This window comes from Sebastes umbrosus, chromosome 14 (genome assembly GCF_015220745.1).
Source record: "Sebastes umbrosus isolate fSebUmb1 chromosome 14, fSebUmb1.pri, whole genome shotgun sequence".
NCBI lineage: Eukaryota > Metazoa > Chordata > Actinopteri > Perciformes > Sebastidae > Sebastes > Sebastes umbrosus.
Genome location: NC_051282.1, coordinates 17063610 through 17089757, shown reverse-complemented (window position 1 = coordinate 17089757; position 26148 = coordinate 17063610). Strand labels below are relative to the sequence as shown.

Sequence of the window (26148 nt, the reverse complement as noted above, 5' to 3'; positions counted from 1 at the left end):
TTTATGAAGCTGAACAGTAAAATACCTGAAATGTACTACTTATGATAACTTTTCTTTTCCAAAATAAATCCCAGACTGATTTGAGAATTCAACTCCGCATATTTACATCAGTTAAGTTGTGTGAAACATAATTTGCTGAGTACAAAGATCCTTTATTACCACATTTTGGCAGGCAAACTGAACAAACCAGCAGATGGTAAAATGATCTTGTTTTGGTGTCATGTGATTTACATTCATGAACCACATTGAACAAGTTCCACACAAGGAGATGTTTCCTGCCACAAAACGTAAATCATCAGCCCCGAGTGAGACCTTGCTGCAGTGAGCCCACGCTGTAGTTTCTGTATCAAATACTAAAAAAACACTGTCACATTTATGGTAATCCATATGGGAACAGTGTGGAGCAGTAAAATGGAGCCTCAGTAGGTGGCGCTCCTTCCTCTCACAACCCGAGCGGCCCAGAGGCTGGAATTATCATCAGACACTGGAGAGACCTACCACTCCATGAAGACTTCTTCTATAAATACACACAGATATACATAGCTTCATACATAAAGGTATACTGGTGTCACATATATATAAAGGAATATATTAATATCAAGGACATACACATGCTTACATACTAATCAAAAATAACTTAGATTATGAAAGATAAATCATAAAAAAACAGTACTTTTTAAAGTAAAATCTCTATATATGAAAATGTTCCCTAAGATCTAGTGTTGAGGTCTTCTTGTTTTTTTCAAAAGTCATTTGAAGTCGTGGTGGAGGGGGGGACGAAGGAGAGAGGGGGGGGGTGCACACAGAAGGATGTCCCAGCTGCTCTGCTCTGTGTCACTTTCTACTCCCCCCCCCCTCCTCTCTCAGCCTCTCCCGTTCCTCGTCAAGACCTCCCTCCCCCCCTTCTGATTGGTTCTGTACAGCAGCACGCACACGCAGGACGAGTCGATGCGGATCCACTTCCAACTGATTCTGTCGCTAGCGTCTTTGGTGAGCGCTCGGACGTACGACTGCTTGGCTTTGCACTCGCTCACCCACTGTTTCTTATCCACGCCCAAGCAGCCTTCCCTCGGCGCCGCGCCGGCCCCCGACCTGCCGGCGTTGCTGGGCTGCTCCGGCTTGCCACAACGAGTCTCAAAGAAGTACTGTTTGAGTGGTCCTTTCTGGGTCTGGATCTCCTGCAAGATGGTGACCGTCTGACCGTGGTAGTCAATGGCGGTCTTCTTGTCAATCACCCAAACGCTGTTCGAATCGCACACCGAGAGCTCCCCTCGCCGTCTGTCGATCAAGTGTGAGCGTTTATCCCTTTTAACAGGGCGGCCGACCTCGGTAGAGTCTGCCCAACTCAGAGTCGTGCTCCTGTCGATCGCCCGGTCCCCGTGACCCTCGATGTGTCCGTCCATGTCCTCCTGCTCCTCTCCATCCCGGTCCTCCTCCAGCAGGCCGCTCTCCAACATGAGCAGGAGAGGCGGGTGCTCTGGAGGCGACGGGGAGGGAGAGAACAGGACTCGCGGATGCGCGTCCAGAAACATATCATCTCCTTCTAAGATAATGCCCAGCCCGGTCCCCAGACCCGGCCCTTCCTCCTCGGTCGGACCTCTTCCAGCCCTCGGTGTAGGTGCATCTCTCAGCTTCTCCGAGGGAACAGTTGGATCTGGTTGACCCGTTAGATCAGCAGCAGGACTGACGGCATTCTGGGTTTCCGCTGTCGTAAGTCTTTCTGTATAGTCCTGAAGGTTGTCCTTCTTGGAAAAGTCCGCAAAACTGGCGTAGTCTCGCCTGCTGCTGCTGTCAGCTTTGTAGTCCTTTGGTAGAGAATTATCCTGGGAAATCTCCTCGGTCCTGAGTGTTCCTCCTTCTGTGGGAACATCCACGCTGTCACTGCTTCTGTCATCGCTGCCTGAGTTGCTGTGTGATTGGTAGGTTCCTTGAGTCTCCACTTTGAACGTGGACGTCTCTTTATCTGCAGAGGATTTCACATAATCCCTTCGGTTCTGGAGGTTTTGTGTGTTGGTGTGTTGGCTGAGAGCAGCAGCCATGTTGTAGTCCGTTTGTGAGGCATTTCCATGGGAGTTGTAGTCCAGGGGGAGAGCAGCGAGGCGAGCGGCCGGGTCTCTGCGGTTGTCAAAGCCAGGCTCTGTCGTCGCGGCGGCAATCCTGGACACGGGGTTGTGAGGGAAGGGCAGGGCCGAGGCAATCACCATGGCAACCAGGGGAAGCCAGTGCATCACTCCCAAGACGTATCAGCTGATGAATCAGAGAGAGGAAGAGGGAGACAATGTTAGTTTATACAATGCAAATTGTGGCTTCTACAGTTAACCTAAGTACCTCAATTAAGATGTAAAATGAGAGGTTTTACTGGCGGCCCGCAGCTTTATGACCCCGCTGCTTTTACCACTGAGGTATGGCTCTAAAATCTTGGCAGAACTCGTGGAAAAATAGGACAAAGTACCGCAAGGTCACCCTCTGCTTCTTCATGTGGGAAGATGATGTTCGGCTATGAACACTGTAGATCCTGAAGGGCTGACCTTGAAATACTGACAACCTAGTATGTACGAAACTTTACAGCCAAAGGAAATGGGTTCAGAAGAGAAAACAAGCCTCCCCTTTCAGCTTTTAAAGGAACCACTTTTTCCTTTTTTTTTGTTCTGTTGTTGTAGTTTTTCTAAGATCCAGGAATCTTTTTAAAAGACATGGTTTACCTCACACGAACACATTAGAAGCAAATATCCCAGTACCGTTGTGGTAAACCTCAGGAATTCTCCCGAATCTCACCTGGGCTGTGGGGGAGTTTGTTTTCCTTTGACAAGATGATGCCTGAACACGATACAATACATCATGCCTTGGATCGGACCATTATTTATAGTCACATGCAATCATAACTATTGTAAACACCCTGCCTGTCATAACCTGCTGTATTGAAACTTTGAGAAAGAGTTGATTTTGTGTGGCAAAAATATGAAACAAATACTGCAGAATCTTTGTAATACATCGTCTTAGGGCTGGAGGCATGCAGCAGCAGTAGGTGATATTTATAGTCTCAAAAACTGTGAAAAACTGTTGCACATGTTACTAAAATGTTATTAAAAATTCATTTTAAAACTGCAACGATTAGTCGATGGACAGAAAATGAATATCTATTAACTATTTTGATCATTTAAGACCATTTTCAAGCAGAAATGCCAAACATTCAATATTTCCAGCGTCTCAAATTTGAGCATTTGCTGCTTTTTCTTGTTTTATATTATAATAAATAGAACATCTTTGTGTTTTGGACTGCTGGTCGAACATTTGAAGACGCCACCGTGGGCATTTTTCACTGTGATCTGATGTTCTATCGACCAAAACACTAATATATTTATCAAGAAAATAATGAGTAGATTAATCAATAATGAAATTAATCATTGGTTGCAGCCCTAGTGTATTTAATTAACTTAAATGAATTAAATTAACAACCCAGTCGCATAGCAGTTCGTGAAATATTCACAAATTGAATGTATTGATTTGTGTACATAGACATAAATTAAAAAAAAATGTCATGATGAATAGCACCAAACAAATTCGTATGTAATCCATGTACAGGAGTATAAAGAGCGGCGAACGCCGTGCAGGGAGGTCGGGGTGGATGGTAAGGTCAAAAAAACACAGGACTTACACCCAGGAGACTGCTGTTCGTATCCTGTGTGAAGCCAAAGGTCAACGTTGATTTATTTGTCGCGTAACTTCCGTACTTAAGTTACAGCACCCCCGGAGTTATTTTAACCCAAACGATCTTTTCCTAAACCTAGCTAAGTAGTTTTATTTTGAAACAACTGAAATGGAAATTGACACGTGTTGCTGGACATTCGTAGGAAAAAGCATGAAAAATACATTGTTGAAAGTCGCGCTGACCATCACGAAAAAAAAATAGATAAATAATCAAATACATTAAATTCCGTGACTATTTCACTAACCGCTGTGGAACTGTGTTGAAATTAAATGACAGCAAATGAGACATTTAACATACATTTAACTGAATTATTTTAACACAAAAAAAGTTACAGTTACACAAACAAATACGTGGTGACACATTGAAAAGTCATTACAACAAAACTGGGAATAAAGCACTCCCTCGCGTGAGCCAATATGTAAACACGCGCAGGAGATTTCAGGTAGTTTGTCACGTCTGACATCATCTGGATGAAACATGGTGATTCACTTGTGTTTCAAAGGAAGGTTCACCTGTGACTAACTGGAGGAATATTCCAGTCAGCCGTCCATGTGGCGCGTACAGTGGGATGGCATTCAGAGGAGGTGTTTGAAAGCAGGGAGGAGGTCACTTGGAAAGAGTTAAAATAGGTGGAATGATCAGAATGTGAGAGATGCAGCTGTACTGGCGAGACTCCTTCGCGGCTTTCCTCAGGCAACGAGGAGGGGGAAAAAACACACAACATACAACAAGTGTGAAGGAAGGAGTGTCACGACTGTTTGTTTGCTCGAGGGTGAACTGAATGGATGAATCAGTGAGTGACCATCAGTGAGTGACGACAGTAAACCCCTCTCAGTGACAGGATACGTACTCAGCAGGGCCGCACCCTGGACACAGTGCAGCCGCCGAGGAGCAACAAGGTTTGACTTGCCGCATCACACATGTAGTCACCTGGGGCGCTCAAAGTGCGTGCTTGTCATGCTGACGATAAATACCATCAAAGTGCGTTGAGCTTCCTGTTTGCTCTGGCTACTGTTACACGAACGACGCACCGGGCCTGCCAAACAAAACCCAGGTGTTTTGGCGGATGAAAGGGAGTTAAACGGTGAACCGGGGCTGTTAACACACCCCTCAAACATGGAGAGGCAAGCCAACGGCAATTAAAGCTCAGAGTGTGTTGCAGCAAAGTCTCTACTAGAAGATCATTTGTGAGAGGAGGTGGTGGATATCCAGGAAGAATGTGTAGGATTTGTACTATGTGAGAGCGTCTGCTATTCTTAAGGGCTTTCTCGGAGGCCCCACACAGAAGGCAGGCAAGCTCACTCTCTAAGTGCTTTCTTTGTAAAACAGCAGCAGCACTTCATCACCATGCTCCATTTGCTACAATGACACGCATCATTTGCGCTCCCTGCAAGGCTAGACGAGGACCATGATGTTCTCCCGCCCTCTGGACCCGACCCAAGCACTCTGAATCCCAAAAACCCCAGACCAACACACACACAAATCCCAGTCTCTCTAAATCAAAAACCTCACTTAGTGAAAAACATTGCACACTTGTGTTAATCCTAATCTCCGTAGCCTGAACTTCCTCCAAGAGAGCAGAGGAAGAATACCCTGCAACCACAGGACACGGGCCTAAACCAACAGACAGAGAGCAACCACGTCACCCAGCAAAACTCCATGAATAAACAGACTAACAGACTAAACTATGACATGAACTGTGAGGCCTTCACGAGCCACAGCGGCACCCGGAATTATTTAGCATCGATTGTGAGGCTGTATGTTAATTAAACAGGCTGAGAAGCGGCCTTTTTCTTCTTGTTTTATGTGCCTTTATGTTCACTCGGTGTCCGTCAGAAGAAACTGTGCAATACTGAAACATTCCCAACAGGATATCAGGGAGACGAGCTCGGAGAACATTTTTAAGTGACAGCTTGAGATCCATTTCAGTTTGCTTTCACAGTGTTTCCCTCCCTCTGAACCACTATTTATTTGACTATATTACTGATTGTACTTGTTTATATTTAACCACTGTTTCTCCTTATTGTAAAGCACCTTGTGCTACATTTTTGTGTAAATTAAAGGGTGTTTTATAAATGTTATTAAGGCTGCAACTAACAATTATTTTCATTTTCTTTTAATTGATTAATCTACTGATTCTTTTTCTTGATTCATGGATTAATTATAAAACATCACAAAACTGTGGGTCCAAGGATGTTTTCTTATTTCTAATTTGTTATTTTGTTAGACCAACAGTCAAAACCCAAATAAATTACACTTACGATAATGTAAAATAGGGCTACATATGATTATTATGGTGAAAAGAATTCACGATAACGGTATTATCAATTCATCTTTAACTTTGTTTATTGCACGTTTTGTCTCTTTTGGCAAATGAGTTACACTCAAATTACGAGTGTAGCGAGGTGGAGAGAGAGTCTGTAACCAGAACTGTACAAAAGAGCACAAAAAGAACAATTACACTAATGGAGAGTGAAAAGGTATACGCCACATGAACTGACAAAAGCAAGAATGGAAAGAAACAGAAATTATTTAAGAGGTGCTGGATTATTTACACAATATTATCACAGGTGTGTTATTAACATAATATCAATATTACATTTTTCAACTATCACAGTTATTGTCAATACTTGTATATCGTGACACCGATATACAATGGAAAACAATGGAAAGCAGCAGATTCTAACATTTTAGAAGCTTAAACCAGAGAATCTTTTTTTGCTTTAAAAATTACCAAAACGATTAATCGGTTATCAGAATAGTTGCCGATTACTTTTCTGTTTTTCTGTTGTTGATTAGAAGACTTGAATTGTTGCAGCTCTAAAAACTATTATTATCATTATGAATTTAAACTACTAAAACACATGAATCCAACGACCTTGTTGACGTGCAGCTACTACAGACTAGAGCTGCAACGATTAATCGATTAGTTGTCAACTATTAAGTTAATCGCCAACTATTTTGATAATTGATTAATTGGTTTGAGTCATTTTTTAAGAAAAAAAAAGTCAAAATTCTCTGATTCCAGCTTCTTAAATGTGAATATTTTCTGGTTTCTTTACTCCTCCATGAGAGTAAACTGAATATCTTTGAGGTGTGGACAAAACAGGACATTTGAAGACGTCATTTTGGGTTTTGGGAAACACTGATGGACATGTTTCACCATTTTCTGACATTTTATAGACCAAACAACTAATTGATCGATAAAAAATGATCGACAGATTAATCGACAATGAAAATAATCGTTAGTTGCAAACCTACTACAGACGCTTTGCTCTAAAACATGACAAATACAAACATACAGAAAAAAAACAATAAAGGAAAGTGTCTCTGTGGTAAATTGGTCTGACTGGTGTTTTGAGTGCTGCCGGTGTGAACCGCAGGGGTTTAATCCACATGAGACAGCCTGAGTGAAGGAGGAATCAGTGGGAATTATGGTACAGAGGGCTTCTGGCTGTGAGAGCCACCCCAGGAAACAGATGCCATGAAGCAGCCCCACACCTGGCAGCGGCTACTGTGCTATTAGCCTTTTAACAAAGCAATGCCCCCCCACATGCGTGGCTAATGTCAGACACGTCCATCTGACAGAGAGTTAATGCACTCTGTGTTAGTGTTAGGACCAGGCCCCCGTCCTAACCTAATCCTGCCTACTTTGAAGTCGACGGGGGTGGAAGATGTCTGGAGGACAGTTTGCGGCTCACATCACATCTTTCAGCAGATTTTATGACAAGTTTGGGCTGACTAAGCTGTCTGAAATGCATCCGAGGGTGACCGCCACAAACAGTGACAACAGGAGTGGCTGCGAAAACCATGTGACGTGGAAAAAAAACCACATGCAGGTAAATGTTTGTCCTCCCTCTTTGCCGGTCTCTCTGTGAGGGTATAGACTCAAGAGTAAAAGCCTTGGCTTCACATGTGCTCATTTGCGATGCCTTGCTGTCCCACTGTGCAAACAGCCCATTAATTCCAGCTCTGTGATTGTTTCATACCACGCTCAGCCTCCTCCTCTCTGTACATGAGCTCCATATGAAACACCTCTATCAGTCACATCTCTGGCAAATCACATGTTCTTTCTCTTTCACACATCACACAACATGACAATACAAACTTGTTATGAGCTGTAACTAAGTATATTCACTCATGTACTGTACTACAATCTTGAGGTACTTGTACCTGAGTATTTCTGCTACTTTACACTACATTTCAAAAGGGAAATACTGTTTTTTTTTTACTCCACTACATTATTTAATAACTTATGTTACATTGCAGATTCAGATAACCAACAAATACATGATGATTTCATATTATTGATTAAGATAAAACATACCTACCAGCTGCAACATTAAAGTGATGGACACATTAATGCATCGATAATTATAATGCTATAATATAATATATATGATTCAGTGGTGGAAAGTAACTTAGTACATTTACTCATGTACTGTACTTAAGTACAGTTTTTCGGTACTTGTACTCAATACTTCTACTCCGCTACATTTCGGAGGCAAATATTGTAAGTTTTACTGCCCTACATTTATTGTAAAGCTTAAGTTTCATTGCTGATTCAAATTAAAAATACAAAATATAAATCATCTAATAAATGATGATGTATTATTATAACTTAAACTACACATCAGCATATAAAGTCATTACAATCAGCTCCACCTTTACCAGCTCTTACATTAATGCATCAATATAACTACATTCTGCATAAGGAGAATTTTTGCTTTTGGTACTTTGAGTATATTTTGATACCAATAATTTTTTGATAAAGTAAAAAAACACTTTTACTAACAGAGTATTTCTACACTGTTGTAGTACTTTTACTTTAAGATCAGAGTACTTCTTCCACCACTGCAGATGAGGTACTGTACATGCATGTATAGTGCAATAAAATAGCAAAACAAATATGTTCCTCTTTTAAAAGCTTACCAGACATCATACAGTGCAATGTGATGAAACATTTTGTAAGTGAAATGTATTTCTATAGAAGATGTAAAAGCTGTAATTAAAGAATATTCTTACTGATTATTTCATTTGACCTTGCTCCTAAAAGAAGCCTGATCTTTAGACATTGTTTTAATGAAGACATCTGCAGCAGGTTTCGTTTTATATCACAACCTGTGTGATCTACCTGCGGGTTTGGAGCCAGGCTCAGTAATGCTCTCACCTCACCTGACTGACTGACTGCCAACGAAAACAAAAATGCGAAGTAAGCTACAACTGTGCAGGACTAGCCAAAGAAAATAAAAAGTAAAGGACTGATTGATACATGGTGTGTTCACAATGAATGCTTCAATCTGGTGCAAAGAAACAACTGAAAATAGTTTGCATGAAATAAGTGAAACATAACATTTCATCAAATAACAGTATGGCAGTTATGTTTGCAATGCATGGATATATAAGTAAATAAATGAGCTGATAAATAAATAATGACATTCATGGAAAATTGTTTTTTTTTTTTTTTTAAATGCATTAAATAAGTGAGACATAACATTTCAATAACAGCAGTTATGTTTGTATGCATGGGTGTAAGTAAGTAAATAAGTGAGCTAATAAATAAATAAATAAATAATGACATTCATGGAAAATTGTTTTTTGTTTTTTTTAAATGCATGAAATAAGTAAGACAATAACAGCAGTTATGTTTGCATGAATGGATGTAAATAAGTAAATAAGTGAGGTGACAAATAAATAATAATTACATTCTAAGCTATAATTAAATTAATTAGGGGTTTCTTATTCACATTATGTACTGCATCAATAAATCAACACATGCAATAACAGGTATGGCAGCTATGTGTGCATGCATGGATGTATAAGTAAATAAGTGAGCTGATAACTAAATAATAATGACATTTATAGCCAAATAGATGAATTAGGGGGTTCTTACTCACATTATGTAACTATCTAACTGGTTGAATGCATGTATATATTAATTCCTGCACACTGTATAATAGTAAAAGCCTATTACATGGTGGTGTTCACAATTAATGCTTCAATCTGGTGCAAAGAAACAATTGAAAATACATTTATTTATTTTTTTAAATGCATGAAATAAGTGAAACATAACATTTAATTCAATAACAGTATGGAAGTTATTGTTTGCATGCATAAGTGAGCTGATAAATAAATAATAAGACATTCTAAGCCAAATAATATCTATAATTAAATGAATTAAGGGTTTCTTATGTAACTGGTTGAATGCATCAATAAACCAACACATGCATATATTAATCCCTGCACCCTGTATACTAGTAAAAGCATGTTTATTGCAGGCCTACATGTGAATAATAAAGCCATACCGTGTAGGTGAGATCCGGACCCCGCGTCCTTCCAGCTGACACCACATTGATTATAGAGTCCTGTCGCCTTGTTGCTCAACTGGTTTTAAAAAAACATAAACTCAACAAACACCTTCGTAGAGTAGAGACACCACAAAACTAATCACGAACACCTCTTTCTTCTCTTAATAGTCCGTGACATCGCATGAGATCTCCAAGGAGGGGAAAAAGTCAAAGTTAGAAACCAGAAAAAAACTTCTCTCCAGATCTCTGGCTGTGCGCTTCTTCCTCACACTGAGGAAAGACTAGTTCATAAACCCAGGAAAAGTGTCCAAAATGTAAAAGTGCCACCAAATTTAGATATTCCATGAGTTGTTACTCCTCCAAGGCAGATATCTCACTTCAAATATGTGAACTGAAGAAGTGGAGAGGTGAAGAAGTTGGCACAAATGTTTTAAGAACCTGAACTCCGCCTGAAACGCGTAAAGTCGGATTGACAGTGAAGCTAGCATGAGTCAGAATGACAACTTCTGGTTTTGACTTTCAAAATAAAACCCGCTTCTGGGTATTCGTATTGCGGAGGAACGTTGAAGTAGCGTTAGTATAGATCAGTGGCTCTCAAACTGTGGTACGCGTACCACTGGTGGTACTTGAGCTCTTTGTAGTGGTACGCGGAGGAATATCTGAAATATTTAAAGAAATATATTAAGAAATAGGGCTGACCCATAAATCATATTTTTGTCATAGGAAATAGTCCAATGGTTCTCAAACTTTTTTCCCCAATTACCACCTCAGATAATATTTGTCTCTCCAGGTACCACCATTATGACCGATGTTAAAATACAGTAGCGGAGGCCTACAGTTCACGCAAGAGGCAAATTTATTCCTAATAAGAATATGACTTATTGTTGATTTTTGTCAAAGGGGGAGCACTAGAACTGGCACTTATACTCTTCCAGACAACTCTCATACTATGCAAGGGGCAGCCTCTCACACTAGGCCTGCACCAGATGAGGAACATCTGCCACGTGCGATAACACTGTTCAGTATTGCCATGACGATATGACTTGTGATGAATAAACAAATATTAGCTATACATATACATTTACTGTATTTAAAATATAACTAGGCTAAATGTTGTTTCTAGAGCAGCAACAGCAATGTTTACAACGGCAAAGTCACCATATAAACTCCTTAATATCTCACTGGAAACAACTCATATTCCTGACGTGAAAATACTAAGTGAAGTTTATAAAGACTGAAGAACATGAAAAATATGATTTATGGGTCAGCCCTATTTCTTAATAATTTTTAAAAAATATTTCAGAGATTCCTCCGCGTACCAGTACGAAGAGCTCACGTACCACCAGTGGTACGCGTACCACAGTTTGAGAACCACTGTCCTATGACCTCCTATATATATTTTTTTTTTTGATCTGAGCTGTACCAGTGTTTGTTGTTGTTTTTTGTATTCTTATTGTGTTTGTGAAAATAAGAAAACCCAATAAACATAATAGTGAAAAAAAAAAAAAGAAGTAGCCTTAGTGGGTTTTATTTTGAAAACACAAACAAGACACTTCCGGCGCAACTTCTCCTTCTTCTTCTCTGCTGCTGAATTGACTCCGGTTTCTCCTGGGAAGCGCAAAGACACGTTTTTTTCCTCAGGAGGTTAGTATATTAAAAAAGAGACCTACAGCATTACAACGAGTAACATCTGTAAGAACAGATGTGTCTAAAACTCGTTTCCTAAACACATGCATTTAATTTAACTCTAATATAACACGAATCCGGCGTTTAAGTGAACAAAATTAGCACCACAAAGTCCCATTTCATGCGTGATGCATTCAAACAAACATTGTGCCAGTTGTAAAGTCAGACATGTGCGTGACTGAGAATTAGATTTACCTTCTTCCTCCCCCCACTTTTTTTTTTTTTTTTCATCTCCGCCCCACAGTTCACAAGAAGAAAACAATTTGATGAATTACCAGCAGTGTTGTGTTGGCACCAGTTCATTATGGGTTGGTAACAGCGCAAATTATTACAAACAAACTGTAGTGAAGCTGGATGGCGCAATTTGCCTGCAAGTGTGCATGGGTGCAACATAATCCCCTCTGGCTCAATCAGACCTGAGGATGTGAACTTCATGTTTTAATGCCAAACCAGAGTCTGCTTTCAGATTGCTTCCTGTTTGCTTGCACCAGGTCTTTTTTTTTTTTGGTGGGGGGGGATATATGTGTGCCAGCTCTTTTGGCAGGTGAGTAGAGTGTCTCTGACAGGATAATTTGGATCTTGATGACCTCATTGGCTGTAATTAGTACTTTCATACTTCATGGCCATTATATCCAAAATACAAACCGTGGTTTACGAAAGTAAAAATACAGATGGCACACAAACAGAAACCGAAACATGTTTCAACATGTAAACAGGCCAAAATCCATGGTGCAAATAATAACCACAGTGACAATAAGTAAATACAAAATGCTGAGAAGTGGGATTTATTAAAGGGACTATTTGTAACTTTCAGAAATGCTTGTTAACAGCAACACCTGTGGCCGTTAAGTCAATGAAAGTCAGCGTTGGGCTCGCGCTTGTGCTCGCTCTACATAGACATGAACGAGCATCGTTTAAAACAGTGAGGCGACACACGTCAGCTAAAACCACAATATCACTCTATATTTCAGCTGCCTGGCAGTAATGTTAGCTGACCAGACGAAGGTCTCTCCATGAATCACTGCTGATCCTAGTGTTGGCTTTTCCTGCTTCAGCCTCCGGGGCTGAAGCAGGAAAAGCGGGTTGGTGCCGGGGCTGAAGCAGGAAGAGAAACGTTATCGTCTCCCGACTGCGCCCGCAGGGAGACACCGGCTCCCTGTCGGAGACGATAACTTGTCTCGCTGCGGAGCCCCGTCACTTCACAAGACACGGGAAACCTCTGTTGGTCTGGAGGAGCTGCAGCAGTTATTTCTGCACAAATGTCCACTGTACATTCACTAGATATTCTCAGAGCTAAACTAACTCTTCTGCAGTGTGGAATGAGCGCGCATGCACGCGAGAGGTGGAGCGAGACAGCGAGAACGCGCGCGGTGTGTGAGTGAAGACAAGCAGGCAGCGGAGCAGAGACTCCAGCCACATGCGAGCGCGCATACGCGAGCGCGCATACGCAAGCGCATGGGATCCCGACCCGGTAGATTTATACGTGTAAAAAGTTACAAACAAACTACGGTAGCTGCCTATTCATCTGCAATAATTACAAACATGTATTATTTATTGTTTCATACATATTATATGATTTCATTACAAAAATGTCCCTAAAGGCTTCTACGTATCCTCCATTCCATGCATACATTTGAACAGGGGTGGACTTACTGATTTGAGGGCATATAGGCAACGGTTAGCATGGGGCCCCCTGAATACCAGCCCCGACCCCCCGTTACACCAACCAGCTGTTATTTTTAAATACTGCATCCCAGAATACCCTCTTATTTTAAACTACAGGCCTGACACACTTCTAGGTCTTCTATGAATTCATAAGCAACTATTCTCCATTCATTTTATAGGATACGTACTGCCGGCTGTTTATAAAGCATTTACCTTCAAACATTAGTGTCCAATTTTCATGTGACGTCTTAAGGCCTTGACACACCAAGCCAACGGGCGGCCGTCGGACAGTTTAGGGTCGTCGGTGAGCGTCTGTCGGCCTAGTTTTTTGCAGTGTTTCCCACACTGTTGGCTCTCGTCTGCCTGAGTTTTTTTGGCCGATTCAGCTCGTCAAATCGGCAGCGGAGCCCGTTGGTGAGAGAAATCTCTCTGATTGGCTATTCAGCTTAAACGAATCAGTGTATGAGAGGAGAAACGGAAGTGAGGAAAGCAAGCCAACGAGTAGAGGCAAGAGGAAAAACACAGAAGGCTCTTCTCATTTTTTCATCTTCGTCTCATCTGATCATTCCAATACACGGATATTTTCACAACGACATGGTCATCTGGAATGAAGCTAAGTGGTGAGTGATGGTGGTGTGAAAATGGTCGTCAAACGCTGCTTTTTATGTGTCGTAACGACGGCTTGTATATCCGCCGTCCTCAGTCTTCCGGTTTCCCTGTTTGAATGACGAAGACAGAGTACTGCCATCTGCTGGTGTGGAGAGCTATTTCCAGTCACGCAGGCGCAGAACATACGTGGTAGTTGGCCATCGGCTGCAGTCTTTGTGGTGTGTTCAAGTGCAACTTTTTGGCCAAGACAAAGGCGACGTGAGGCGACTCAACGGTCAGCCTTTGTTGCCGCCTATTCTTTGATGTCAGCTTGGTGTGTCTGGGAATTTAGATGTCAGCAGTGTGATTTTCATTATTCGTCATCATAAAGGGATCTGAAAGTTACGTGCTAAGTTTTTATAGACGCCGCGGGCAAAGAAACAAGTGATTACTTATTGGTGCTCCTCCAAATCTGGGAGTCTTGCAACACACAACATTTTTACCTCCGCCAAGGCCAAAGGCCTAGGAAGGAGGTTATCACTGGCATTGGTTTGTTGGTTTATTGGTTTGTTTGTTTGTTGGTCACAACAATCCATTCGATTTTGATGACGATCCGGAGGTTGAGGGGGTGGGGGGAGGGGGGCGAACCTGCCTTGGCGGAAGTCTGCGCTCTCTGCGTGCACTTCTAGTTTAACATGTTTTTGCTGTGAATTACAAATCTGGCTTGATCCATTTATGCATTTTTCAACATTTTCATTTTCATTTTCAACAGAGTTCCAGGGGATCCCCAGAATAATGCGATATAGTACATTTTCACTATTTAATTCACTATAAAAGTGAGCCCAAAGTGAGTAAGAGTCATAAAAGTGACTATTCTAATTATAGGTTTCAATTCCTCCATGGTTATGTCCTCATAATAATATATAATCATATCTAACAATCAAAATATTTTCAGATGGAGGCCTCTGAAGCTAAATCTTATCAAATGGGGGTCTGTGACCTGAGGTGTATCAATTTAGGGGTCCTTGAAATGAAAAAGGTTGAGAACTACTGCTATAGATGTAACAGTGTCCCACTTTGTAAATGTACGTTCCATATATGTTGTCTTAACTGTCCCTGCGTGCACTCAGATATTTCTTCGATGAAACGTCCATGAATATTCATAATTGCTGCAGTTATTTGTTGTAATTAAAAGTCTAAAACACACAGTTATTTTCTGTATATATGTTGCTTAGATGAGTCCAGGCGGCTTCAGGACGCCTGTAAAGTTAAAAAGGATGGAAACAGGAGCCGGTGACTGGCTGCTCTGTCCACTCACAGGTCTTTGGGGGAAAGCCGGCGAAGGCCCAGCAGAGACACAATGGAGGTCTATGGAGGACGTACAGGCCGACAGACAGTTCAACGGGTCCTCTGAGCAGATAAGTCGTCCCCATACAAACCAGACCAGGGTTCACTGCTATTGACCCGCGAGAACAGCGCTTCCACTGAGCCTCCCCACCTTGAATGGCCTTGTTGAAAAGGAGAGCCATAAATTGGCGGATGAGCAGAGGAGGGGGAGACTCTGCCTCCCCCTCCTCCCGCCGCCCCCTCTCTCACATGCTATCTCTTTCTTTCCTTTACCAAGTAGTGGTTTCCATCTCACCAAACCCCTTTCCCCCTGAATGTTTAAAAAGATGAAAGGATAAGGAAAAGAATGGAGACAAAAGAGGGGAGGGTTGTGTTTCAATCCCGCCCCTGAGAGACTGCTCATGAAAGAGTTTGGGGATGGGAGAGATAGGGACCGGAGAGGAGACACAGAAAGAGAAGGGGGGATCATGAAAAGAGGTTTTTCAAACTCAAAGCCGCTAAAACGGGTCACTTCTGTATAGAGAGGCAGGCTAAAGTGCAGTCTTCACTCAGGGACGGAGACATTTAACACTGTCAATACCCTCAGATGGAGGGGAGCGTTGATGTACTTGCACCCATTGACTGATTGCGCAAACACACACGATCACACGCACATGTACACACTCTACTTCTGTTTCTCTTAACCGTACCCGCCGTACAGCAGCACTTTAGATTTCGGGGAAACTTCCGCCACATTCTCTTTACCACACATACACACTGCCTGGTGTCTCCCTCGCGGCGTTCCTCCCTCTTGGCATTTAGTGTCAGTCACTGGAAATGCTTGCAACCCTCCCACCATTCTCTCTATCTCCTTCTTTGTCTGAACTTGCCCCGCATGCACTTAGATATTTCCGCCTCGGGGTGCATCAGTGAGAGTTGCAGAGTCGAGAGAGAGAGAGAGAGAGAGACAGAGAGAGTAGGAGAAAGTTGTTAGCCGAGTGTGGACAGGAGTGGCGGTCAAACAAAGATGACGATTGAGAAGGCTCTCTCTCTTTTACACACCACGCATTCATTCAGACATGCAAAACTAACCACAACCAATGGAGATACAATGGAGGAGATATAGAGGTTTATTTAAGGTTCATTCACAGAACAAGTTTTCTTTCATACTGTTACTGTCACATGTCACAATAAAAGATTACGTCATCCTCGGAGTCATACTGTGTTGCAGGGAATAACACAATACTTTCTGTTGTTCCTTTGGGGATTTGTGTTTTCGACAAAGAACATTTTTCATGACCCCAAACAGATCGTAGGACTGTTTTTGAAAACCCCACGAAAACGAAACTGATCCTTTATTCTGAACGTGCCTTGTACAACTTGCGAAGCCTTTTGGCAGCGTCACACTCACTGTGTCTCATAGCGGTGATATCACTTTCACTAGAATCTACTCATGATCCACCTTTTTAGAATCATCAATGACATCTTCAACCGACTCTCATTTCCAGATGTCACTTTTACTACCTTCGAGCCCCTCCGATGAAAATCTTTCCCACACGCGCGGCGCCATCGCACATCAACTCATTACGTTTCGCATTGGACATCCTCCTTCGTTGGAAACTCGGATCTGAGCGTAATTGGAAGGTAGCTATTATGGCAATTACTGCAAATAGCTGAGCTGAGCTGTCAGGGCGAGGCTAGCAGTCTGTCTGTACACCGAGTCAGACCTCAATTACGGATCCTCGACCTCCCCGAGGTACCCGGTGTCAGTCCTTCATCATCTTCCTCTTCCATCTTCACGCACTTTGATTCTCTCCCGCTAAATTTGTTTTACGTTGTCAATCCTTTTCATCGTTCCTTCCATCACTCACCTCACCTACTGCGGTCCACTCCCTCCTCCTCCTCCTCCTCCTCCTCCTCTCCCCTAAATTCAAACCTCTCTCTAGTAAGAGCTGCGCCAACATTGCTACCATCACCACACACACGTACACACCGAGGTATAGCTGCATATGTTTCCAATTTCAGCAGTAATGCTTCTCTCTGCGCAATCTGACCCAATTAGCCGAAGCCTCCTGGAAATGCCCCAGTCGGCAGCCACGGTGGTAAAGAGGCAAGGGGTCAAAGGTGAGGTCAATCACGGGGGGGGGGGGGGTCAGACTCTGATGATTGCATCACCTCCTGTCTGTCTGTCTGTCTGTCTGTCTGTCTGGATCACAGTCTTTAGCTGCTGTCCAACTTCCCCACGGACATATTTGGCACAGGTGTAGGATTGTGCAGAGAAAAGCAACCCAAGCCTGAAATTAAATTTCACAGCTTACTAAAGGTCAAAGATGATGAGTGACAGGGTCTGGAGCCAGAGACCACACGTAAACACACACACACACATGCACGCTGAGGAAAGTATGCCCACACACACACACACACACATGTTCGCTCTGACAAACAAACAACACATGCGCCTACAAGTCTTTCCTGCGTGAAACTGAAATTAGTGTATGGAATGTTCACCTTGGGGAAACGGATCGGGAGGGAGAGGGAATATGAGAGCATCGGAGCTGCAAACCCTCATTAGGGGAGTGGAGGACTTAGTTAGGTAATTTCTGTTTAATGCTTAATGAGAAACAGGTTCCAATGGGTGCAAAATGCAGACTGGCGCTGCGTTGCATTACCTGGCAGTCTGCCCCCCGCTCCGGGTCTGTCTGTTTAGATTTTCTGCTACGTGTGGTGCCGGTGCAGAAGCCCGGGTCACCGTCAGTTTATGAAACGGCTTCAGACGCCGCCATGCAGCGCACACACACACTCTGCTCGTCTTGTTTACATCGTCTGCCCCTGCCGGTCCCTCTCCTCTTACAGCAACCCGCTCTCTCTCTCTCCACAGATCACCTCTCAATCACTCGTCCTCGCCTCCTTATCTGTCCCTCCTCAGTGTCTCCTTACAGGGCTCCGTCCACCTACAGCGGCTACACTTTCATTCAGAGTCGCTGCCGTCTGGATGCCCCCTGATTAGACATGCAGCCTAAATAGTGAATGATCTATTTACAGTTACGTCTTCCTTCTCGGCAACTCACACCTCCCTGTGTTGTGCGTTTTTTTGCACTTATCCACCCCACTGACCTCTCTCTCTCTCCCCGTCTCCTGCACATCCCATCTCCCCCACCTCTTCCATAAGCCATGTTTTGTCCCTTTTCTTGCCAGAGGAGAAATGTTACACATTGTAAACTTTACTCACCGTACAACACCCCGCAGGATTGGATTTCAGAGGCAGACTTTGTGTTTGAACTGCTCTGGCAATTAGTAGAGGATAGACTTACAGCGCACCTACTGCACAATGGAGGCACCGGTCCAATTGTACAAGCCCCTGTTCCCGTCCGGCCCCTCTCCATCTGTCACTCCTGTGGGACTGTGTGTGTGTGTGTGTGTGTGTGTGTGTGTGTGTGGCTCTGCATGTGCATGGAGGTGTATGTTTGAATTGAAGTACATATGTATGTTTGTTAGTGTTGGTGCTGGATAATAAACCAAATTTTAGTAAATGGCAACACTTTACTTTTAATCCCGCTATTTAGCAGTTATAAATAGTATTTAAAGCTTCAGTAGGCAACAAGTTTTTGGCATCATTGGGCAAAAAAAAACATAATAACCTTTCAGGATATTGTACTTCAGGTGTTCTGAGAGAAAACTAGACTTCTGCACCTCCTCATGGCTCTGTTTTCAGGTTTTAAAAAATCGATCTTTCTAATCTTTGACCAATCACAGGTCATTTCAGAGACACAGCGTTCCTATTGGCTGTGCTCCGGCTGGTGGTCCCAACATGGCTGCCAGGTCACAAACTTTCTCATTTTACAGCTAAACCAGTACACTACAAGATGTTTCTGAAAACATCTGAGGCAATAAATAGACATTACAGTAACAGAATATTGATCCATATTTGATCAGCGCTGCCTAGTTTGGTCGGAGTTCGCAAGTAATTGTCTCGTGGCTCTCATCGTCGGCAGCTGGATGCGGACTCCAAGTCGGCTCTGATTGGTTGTTTTCCTCCAGTCTGTGAATTCAGATGCCATTAGGAGCACCGGAGGACACCAGAGGAGACAGAGGCACATGACTTTTTTTCAGATTACCTGTCTCGTGAACTACTGTCAGTAAGGAAGAGGCTGCTCAGGTTTCATACCATAACAAGGAGTGTTTGCATATTAAGGTCATGTCATGTCGGTTTTATTTACACAGCCTAATATAAAAAAAATTTGCCTCAAGGGACTTTACAATCTGTACACCATACGACACCCTCTGCCCTTAGATCCTCGCCTCAGATAAAACTCCCCAAAAAACCTTTTAAAAGCTGCAATGTGTAACATCTGGCCACAATTTTAGTTTGAACATTATCAACAGGAAGTGAAGAGGTTACAGAGTTCACGCTGCGTCAAAGTGTGTTGCGTTGCAGAGATATCTACTCAATTGAGAATGCTAACCGTCTCTCAGAGTTTCAGCAGTGTGGTTGAATTTTGCGTATTCTTGCCCTGCTGTTAGTTAGTAGTTGGTTGTTTATTTTATAACTGATGACTGATGATACATTTAGATTGTATGGACCCAGTAGTAGAGATAAAATGCTGAAGAAACCTCAGTAGGAGCAACAGAGGAGGGATCCCTCTCAATCAGGATAACAATAATATAGTAAACATACTGGATATGAAGAATATGGCTACAGGAGGACGTCGAGCAGCTTCCAGATGAGGCCTGAGCCAAACAACCTCCTCTCCACCATGGAGGCCTGGAAGAGGACAGACTACACAAACACACATGAGGCAAAGCTCGAGCAAAGGAATCAAACACAGAGTGAGAGGCTGAATCTGCTGGAGGACGATGATCCAGATCCAAACATCTGGAATGAGGCACCGACAGCGCTCAGCAAGACAAACGTGGACTATACAAATGAGGGTTAATAGATTCATTGAGACTGAGACCCAACAGGTACAAGACCTGAAGTAATGACTGAATAAGCGACTTACTGAAAGTAAGAAAGTTTTAAGTTTGGATTCACGCCGTTAGCCTCTGGCCACCAGCTGTAGGTGGAATCACCGGCTGTGTGTCTCAAATACTCGCTGCCTTGATAATCAGCTGCACACGGACCACAGAGAGATGCACCAAGGCTTTTCAGGTCGGTAGAACCTAACGTTATGTTATCTCTGTTGATCTAGTTCGTTTGCTTGCTTCCATGGCTGCAGAAAACTGTGTTTGTATGCCAATTTGTTTCATATGTGGTATACGGGGTGTTGAAATGGGCAGTCGACGGGATCACATCACCGTCCAAAACAAAAACAGACGTTCCGGACCAGTTCTCAAAGGAGAACATACTGACTGTAGCATTGTTGTTGGAGAAGCCCGAATTTCATTTTGTCCTTAAGCTCTGATGACTCATCATGGTCATTTTATGATTCATTACAGTAAATATATTACATATTGGTCCTTTTAAAGGCCTCAACAGAGTCAGCCTGTCGGATGTCTGCACTGCAGAGTCACGTCGTCGTACAACATTGTATTTGATAGTTGAGAAGCCGCGCTCATAAATCAATCCTGGCGCCCTCATAAAGCCCAATCATAGACCCACATTCCTCCTGCTGCAGCACCATCGTGTGTCTCCGGTATGACAAACGTGAAACTCCTTAACTTCTTTCTCAGTTTATTTCTAATTCCGTGTATTGATAAAGTGTCACGGTTCATGGAAACGGCTCGACCCTTGTATGTACAGTATGTAGCAGCTCCACCCACGGACCTCCATGCACTGTGAGGCCTCACTGACTGACACTGATATCTGTCAAAGGATCCCTCACAGGGAGGCTACTGTGCAAGGTTTCTGCACTCAGTGCAGAGTCATAGCGCCCTCCTGTGGAAGGGAGGGTAATCATGACCCCCCATCGCCCACGAGCATTCCTGCACATCCCTCCCTGCTGAGAGGAGACTTAAACCAATTTCCTAAATAATCTTATCCTTCTCCCAACTTGGTGATTATCACTGACAACAACCAGTTTAAATAAGGCGACAAAAAGAGACGAGTGATGATGATGAAGTGAGGGAACGAGGGAGAAAGAAGGGAGGGAGGGGAGGAGGGTGAGATGGGGTTGGGGGGGGAGGCTCAGAGCACCAAGCTGTTGTATTAATCTGCAAATTTTCTCAGATGACGCAAAGACTGTGACTTCGCCTCCCGTCCCCTCTCCCTCTTCATCTCCTCATCCCTCCTCTCTTCCGTGTCTCTCCCGATGCCTCGCTCTTGTCGGATGGGAGACATCGACACACAGCAGGTAAGCTTGGTCGCCTCCTGGTTGTCATCCCCCCCTCCTCCTCTTCCTCCTCCCTCAGCGTGCTCCCATTCATTCACAGCTGACACATGCCGCCTGTTCGTCGGACCATTCGTCACATTTGACAGCACCGCTTTGATTTGTTTGGTGTCTCTTTGGTGGTTTGGGGCTCAATCATTCGTGATTATTGGCTTCGAGACATTTTGAATGAGTGTTAAGTTATTGGTGTTGTTTTTGTCAACTGTCAATTTTCACTCTTTAAATCTGCTGTTTGAACATGTGGGGGACCTGAATCAGTTATAATCAGCATTGTTTCAGCGCGCCGTCTGCTTTATGGAGTGTCCAACTTGGCGTCTGTTGGCCAAATGAGAAGATGGATTTACTGTACGGAGAGAATGAGCTGTGTGAAATTCAGTCCTGCTGCTGGAGAGAGAGAGAAGTTGCGACGACGGATCAAAAAGGAAAGAAGTGGAGAAAAAGAAAAAGGGGGCGAGAGGAGAACGAGAAAGTTTATAAATAGCAGAGCTTTGTGAGGGTGAAGAGAGCAGATGTGATAGACAGTCTGTGCTTAAGGAGTTCAAACAACAGATTAATACACACAGATTATCGTCCGATAGAGAGAGAGGAGGGAGGATGGAGGAGGGCGTGTGCCTGACATGTGTAGATACACACACACACAGATGCAGAGTAAATCACACACACACACACACACACACACAAGCTCATGTTTTCTCTCACTCACACTCCATATTCACCCGATCTCAAATACTGACAATCACACACACACACACACACACACACACACACACACACACATCTGTTCCCTGAAGGTTTCTGGCTGCATCTTCTCCTCTATTTCCTGCCAGACATTTATTTAGTGCTAGAATGTTTTAGTCAATTAGTTGGTCAAAAATGCCCACAATTTGATGGGTCCAGCATGTGATGATTTGCTGCTTTTCCTTGTTTCCTATCATTGTAAATTAAATATCTTTGAGTTTTGGACTCAAATACTGACATTCACACTTGCAAAATATTTCCCTGGAGGTATCTGGCTGCATCTTCCTCTCCATTTCTGTACAGATATCTACCGTACCGCCAAGATAAGATATACTTTTAATGTCCCCGTAAGGAAATTTGTTCTGGACTCCGTGCTGTATGCTACATAGTAAAACATCCCAACAACACAAAGCTTCATAACAACACAAAAAATGTTAAATTGATTTATCAATTAGTTGATTGACATAAAATTAACCAAAAATATTGTTCGAGTCATTTATCGGCTTCTCACGTTGGTTATATATCATTGTAAAATAAATGCCTTTGGGTTTTGGACTGTTGATCAGACAAAATAGGAGCTCCTGGTAGTTGTAATGGGCATTTATTAATTAATCGGTAATGAAAATCACTAGCCACAGTATATACTGTCAATACACTGTCACTGCCGCTATAGATTATAATTCTTACAGTCTTTAATGCACACATTTTTGTAATGCTGTATGTACATATCATCTGTCATTATAAATCCACACTGTACATGCAGTATATAGACATCTTTACATGCACAAACTGTACATAATCATCCAGTCCATGTATATCCATCCAGTATTTATTTTTTGCACTATTTGTATTGTTTACAACTTCTAGAAAACTTGACTCGTATATAGACGTTTTATTTTATTATATTATTCTTATTTTATTGTTGGTCATTTGTTCTTTTTTATATATATTTATATAATATTTATATAGTCACCTATTTTTTCACCACCTGTGTACACAACAGTCTTGTATGTACTGTATGTATGTACTTGGCACATGAACGTGATTCTGATTAGTTGCAGACCTATATCAGTTGATGCGTGCAGTGAGAAAGTAAAACAGGCATTAACACCTCTGAAGTGTAATCCAGACCAGACCTGGCCAAGATGTGCCCTAAAGGTAATCAACAAAATTGTACCATCAGCAAACACAAGTGAGAGACCTTTGTACAGCAAAAATGGTTTAACAGTTTTGAATTTGAATCTGAATCTGAATTCCTAATCTTTTTAGTCTTAGCTTTCAACAATGTTGACTGACAGACGTTTTAAATAGCTTAAAGCTCTGGTCATGATGTCTAAATGTAACCAGTAAAATTGCAACAGTAATCCTAAAACAAAGCGGTCATGTGACCTGTTTTCCTGGTTTTAGTCAGACGTCGAGCAGCAAATACCTCGTAAGGCCTTAAAACATGCCAAGTGAGGACACGTATTCACATCCAGCCACCGATGGACCAGAGTGAGTCCACATCTGATTGAGTCTGACCTCCACTGAGAGGGTTTATACGCACTGTTTAACCCTCCTGCTGCTGCAGCGATCTGGTGAAGCAGACACGTGTTTGATGGCAGTCGTGCATATGTTGAAGGAATTAGGTGCCGCTCTGCTTTGAACTGCATGGATTCTCAGATGTGTGTGTGAGAGAGACGGTCTGCTTCTCTTTCTGTGCCACTATTGATATTTATATGTGTGTCTGCAAGGAGAGATTACTCTTGTGTATTAGCAATATGAAGGGTCGGACTACATATATCTGATTCAACTAGTATCAATGTAACTTTTAGCATGTACTTATACTGACATTATCAGTGTAACCCACAACAAACACAAGTAGCATCTTCCTACAACACTAGGTTTGGGATTTGACAGCATTTTTATTGAATCAAATTATTAAATCTGAATCCTTTCAAATGCCTCATCACATAGCGTTTTAGCTTTTATCAGTTTTAAAGGTGCTAAATGCGAGAATGGGACTATTTCTATTGCCTCTGCGCGGCTCTCAACATGGCGACGGCTGAGCCGGGCGGCTCTCAGCTAACGGTGCAACAAGGCAAAAGTGCTGACAGAGCTAACAGTGTTAACCTGAGGGGGAACCAGAGGGTGGGTGTTACACGTCCATATACCAACGGCGTCATCAACTGTAACTGGCGTATGAGAGCAGTGCAGAGCAGCGGCCGTGAGCTAATGCTCTGGATATCGTATAGAGAACATTTAAGAGCCATACATTGACTTAAAACGTAATATTTCAGAACAAAAACTGAAACATTCAAAGAGCCAAATCTCAGCTATAGATTACATATTTACTATTTAACTAAATGAATGTTAATTGCTCTTTTTTTATAAATAAAACGAGAGGAGATTTGCAGAGATACAGTATTTTAGAATATTTTACCGACGTAAAAACCTGATCCGAAAGGAGGAACCCAACCTTATACACCCCAACACACTGAAATATTTGCTGATTCCTTATTGCGTAATATCTACTAATTGTAATGGCGTTTTCACATGAAAACTGGAAAAATTACAAAGTTAAGTATACTTCAAATGAAAGCATGCGTGCTAAAATAACTTGTATTTTAAGTGCAGTATTGATTCCAAAGTTGGTGTGCATCAGTGCGTGCCTCATTTGTTATTAATGCAAAATGGTACAGTGCATTAATTCTAATATATTGCATACTGATGTAGTTTTTGGTACAGCACTTTCTCATATGGATTCCTGCCTAGCTGTATGTGTGTTTGATACTGTATATGAGGAGTGTGTTGTAGTGCAGCGTTGTAGAGCTGCAGTGACCATCCTCATCTTCCTCTTCTGAACGACGGGAGGATGAAGGATGGGGGGGGGGGATTATATCTCGATCCCTTTGCAAAGCTCACACCAAACAATCAACCCTTGGAAATAATCCTCTGAGACACACACACACACACACACGCACACAGTTACAAACACACACACATACCGATGCCTTTTAAACAATACATTTTTATACACTGAAATACACACACGTTTCATCTCTTCAGTGGGCAGTTTAGTTTGATCTGTAAATATAATAATGTATAATTAATAACCTCAAGTTTGTATTGTGTTGGTCATTTTGATGTTCCACCTACAAGATAAGATTGGAAACCTCTTTATTGGTTTGTATGCCGTAAAAGTTTCTCTAATTCCATGTTCTCTAATAGCGACAAAACATGGATAAAGTTCCTTTTCAAAAAACTACAAAACATTGCATTTAGGGCTGACACAGACAAGTCTATGAAATGTCAAAAAAATTGGGAAAAACTGTCATCATAACTCCCATAGAGCCCAAAGTGACATCTTCAAATGTCTTGTTTTGTTCAACAAATATTCAGTTTACGAAGATATATGACAAAGACGAGCAGCAAATCAGCAAGAGAGAGAATGTTTTTTTTCACTATTTTCACATGAAAAATGACTGAAACTAATCAATTATTAAAATAATTGCATGCTTTTGTTTAAAGGTAGATTTATAATCCTGATGCATTAAATAATTCAAGCTAGATCAAACGTTATTATTATATTAATCGCTGTAGCTAGGCCAATAGCAGGGTTCAACGTCAAGTTTTTTTTTCATTTGTCACACATTGTTTTATTTATTTATTAGCAGTTATCAAATAAGAACAAAGATCAAAGTTAACTGTCATGTTGAATCTTGATTTAAGTCAATGAATCTGGATTTTGCCCACGTCCTCTAAGGCCAACTGAGTGCCAGATCAGTACTGAGCATGCACAACTCTCAACAGAGATGAGAAG

The 26148-nt window shown here is 42.2% G+C and overlaps 2 protein-coding genes across 4 annotated transcripts in view; one reads left to right on the top strand and one right to left on the bottom strand.

The window, feature by feature from the left end:
- Window positions 1–131: 131 nt before the first annotated feature.
- LOC119501522 lies at window positions 132–12101 on the bottom strand. 2 transcript variants are annotated; one of them, XM_037791942.1, is made up of 2 exons: window positions 11979–12101; window positions 132–2247 (listed from the first exon to the last, which is right to left on the bottom strand). In XM_037791942.1, the coding sequence occupies exon 2, from the start codon at window positions 2226–2228 to the stop codon at window positions 864–866; it is 1365 nt and encodes a 454-aa protein (XP_037647870.1). In that variant the 5' UTR covers window positions 2229–2247; window positions 11979–12101; the 3' UTR covers window positions 132–863. The 2 variants fall into 2 exon arrangements, with proteins under 2 accessions (XP_037647870.1, XP_037647869.1); XM_037791941.1 differs by lacking the exon at window positions 11979–12101 and adding an exon at window positions 10015–10521.
- The window catches only part of slc1a9 (solute carrier family 1 member 9), a 34104-nt gene continuing 19560 nt past the window's right edge, over window positions 11605–26148 (top strand). Inside the window, exon 1 of one of the 2 annotated variants that reach the window (XM_037791938.1) lies at window positions 11605–11661. The gene's annotated coding sequence lies outside the window, so the exon portion shown is untranslated. Of the gene's footprint in view, window positions 11662–20528; window positions 21573–26148 lie in introns of those variants that run through there. The other variant, XM_037791939.1, reaches the window with a different exon arrangement.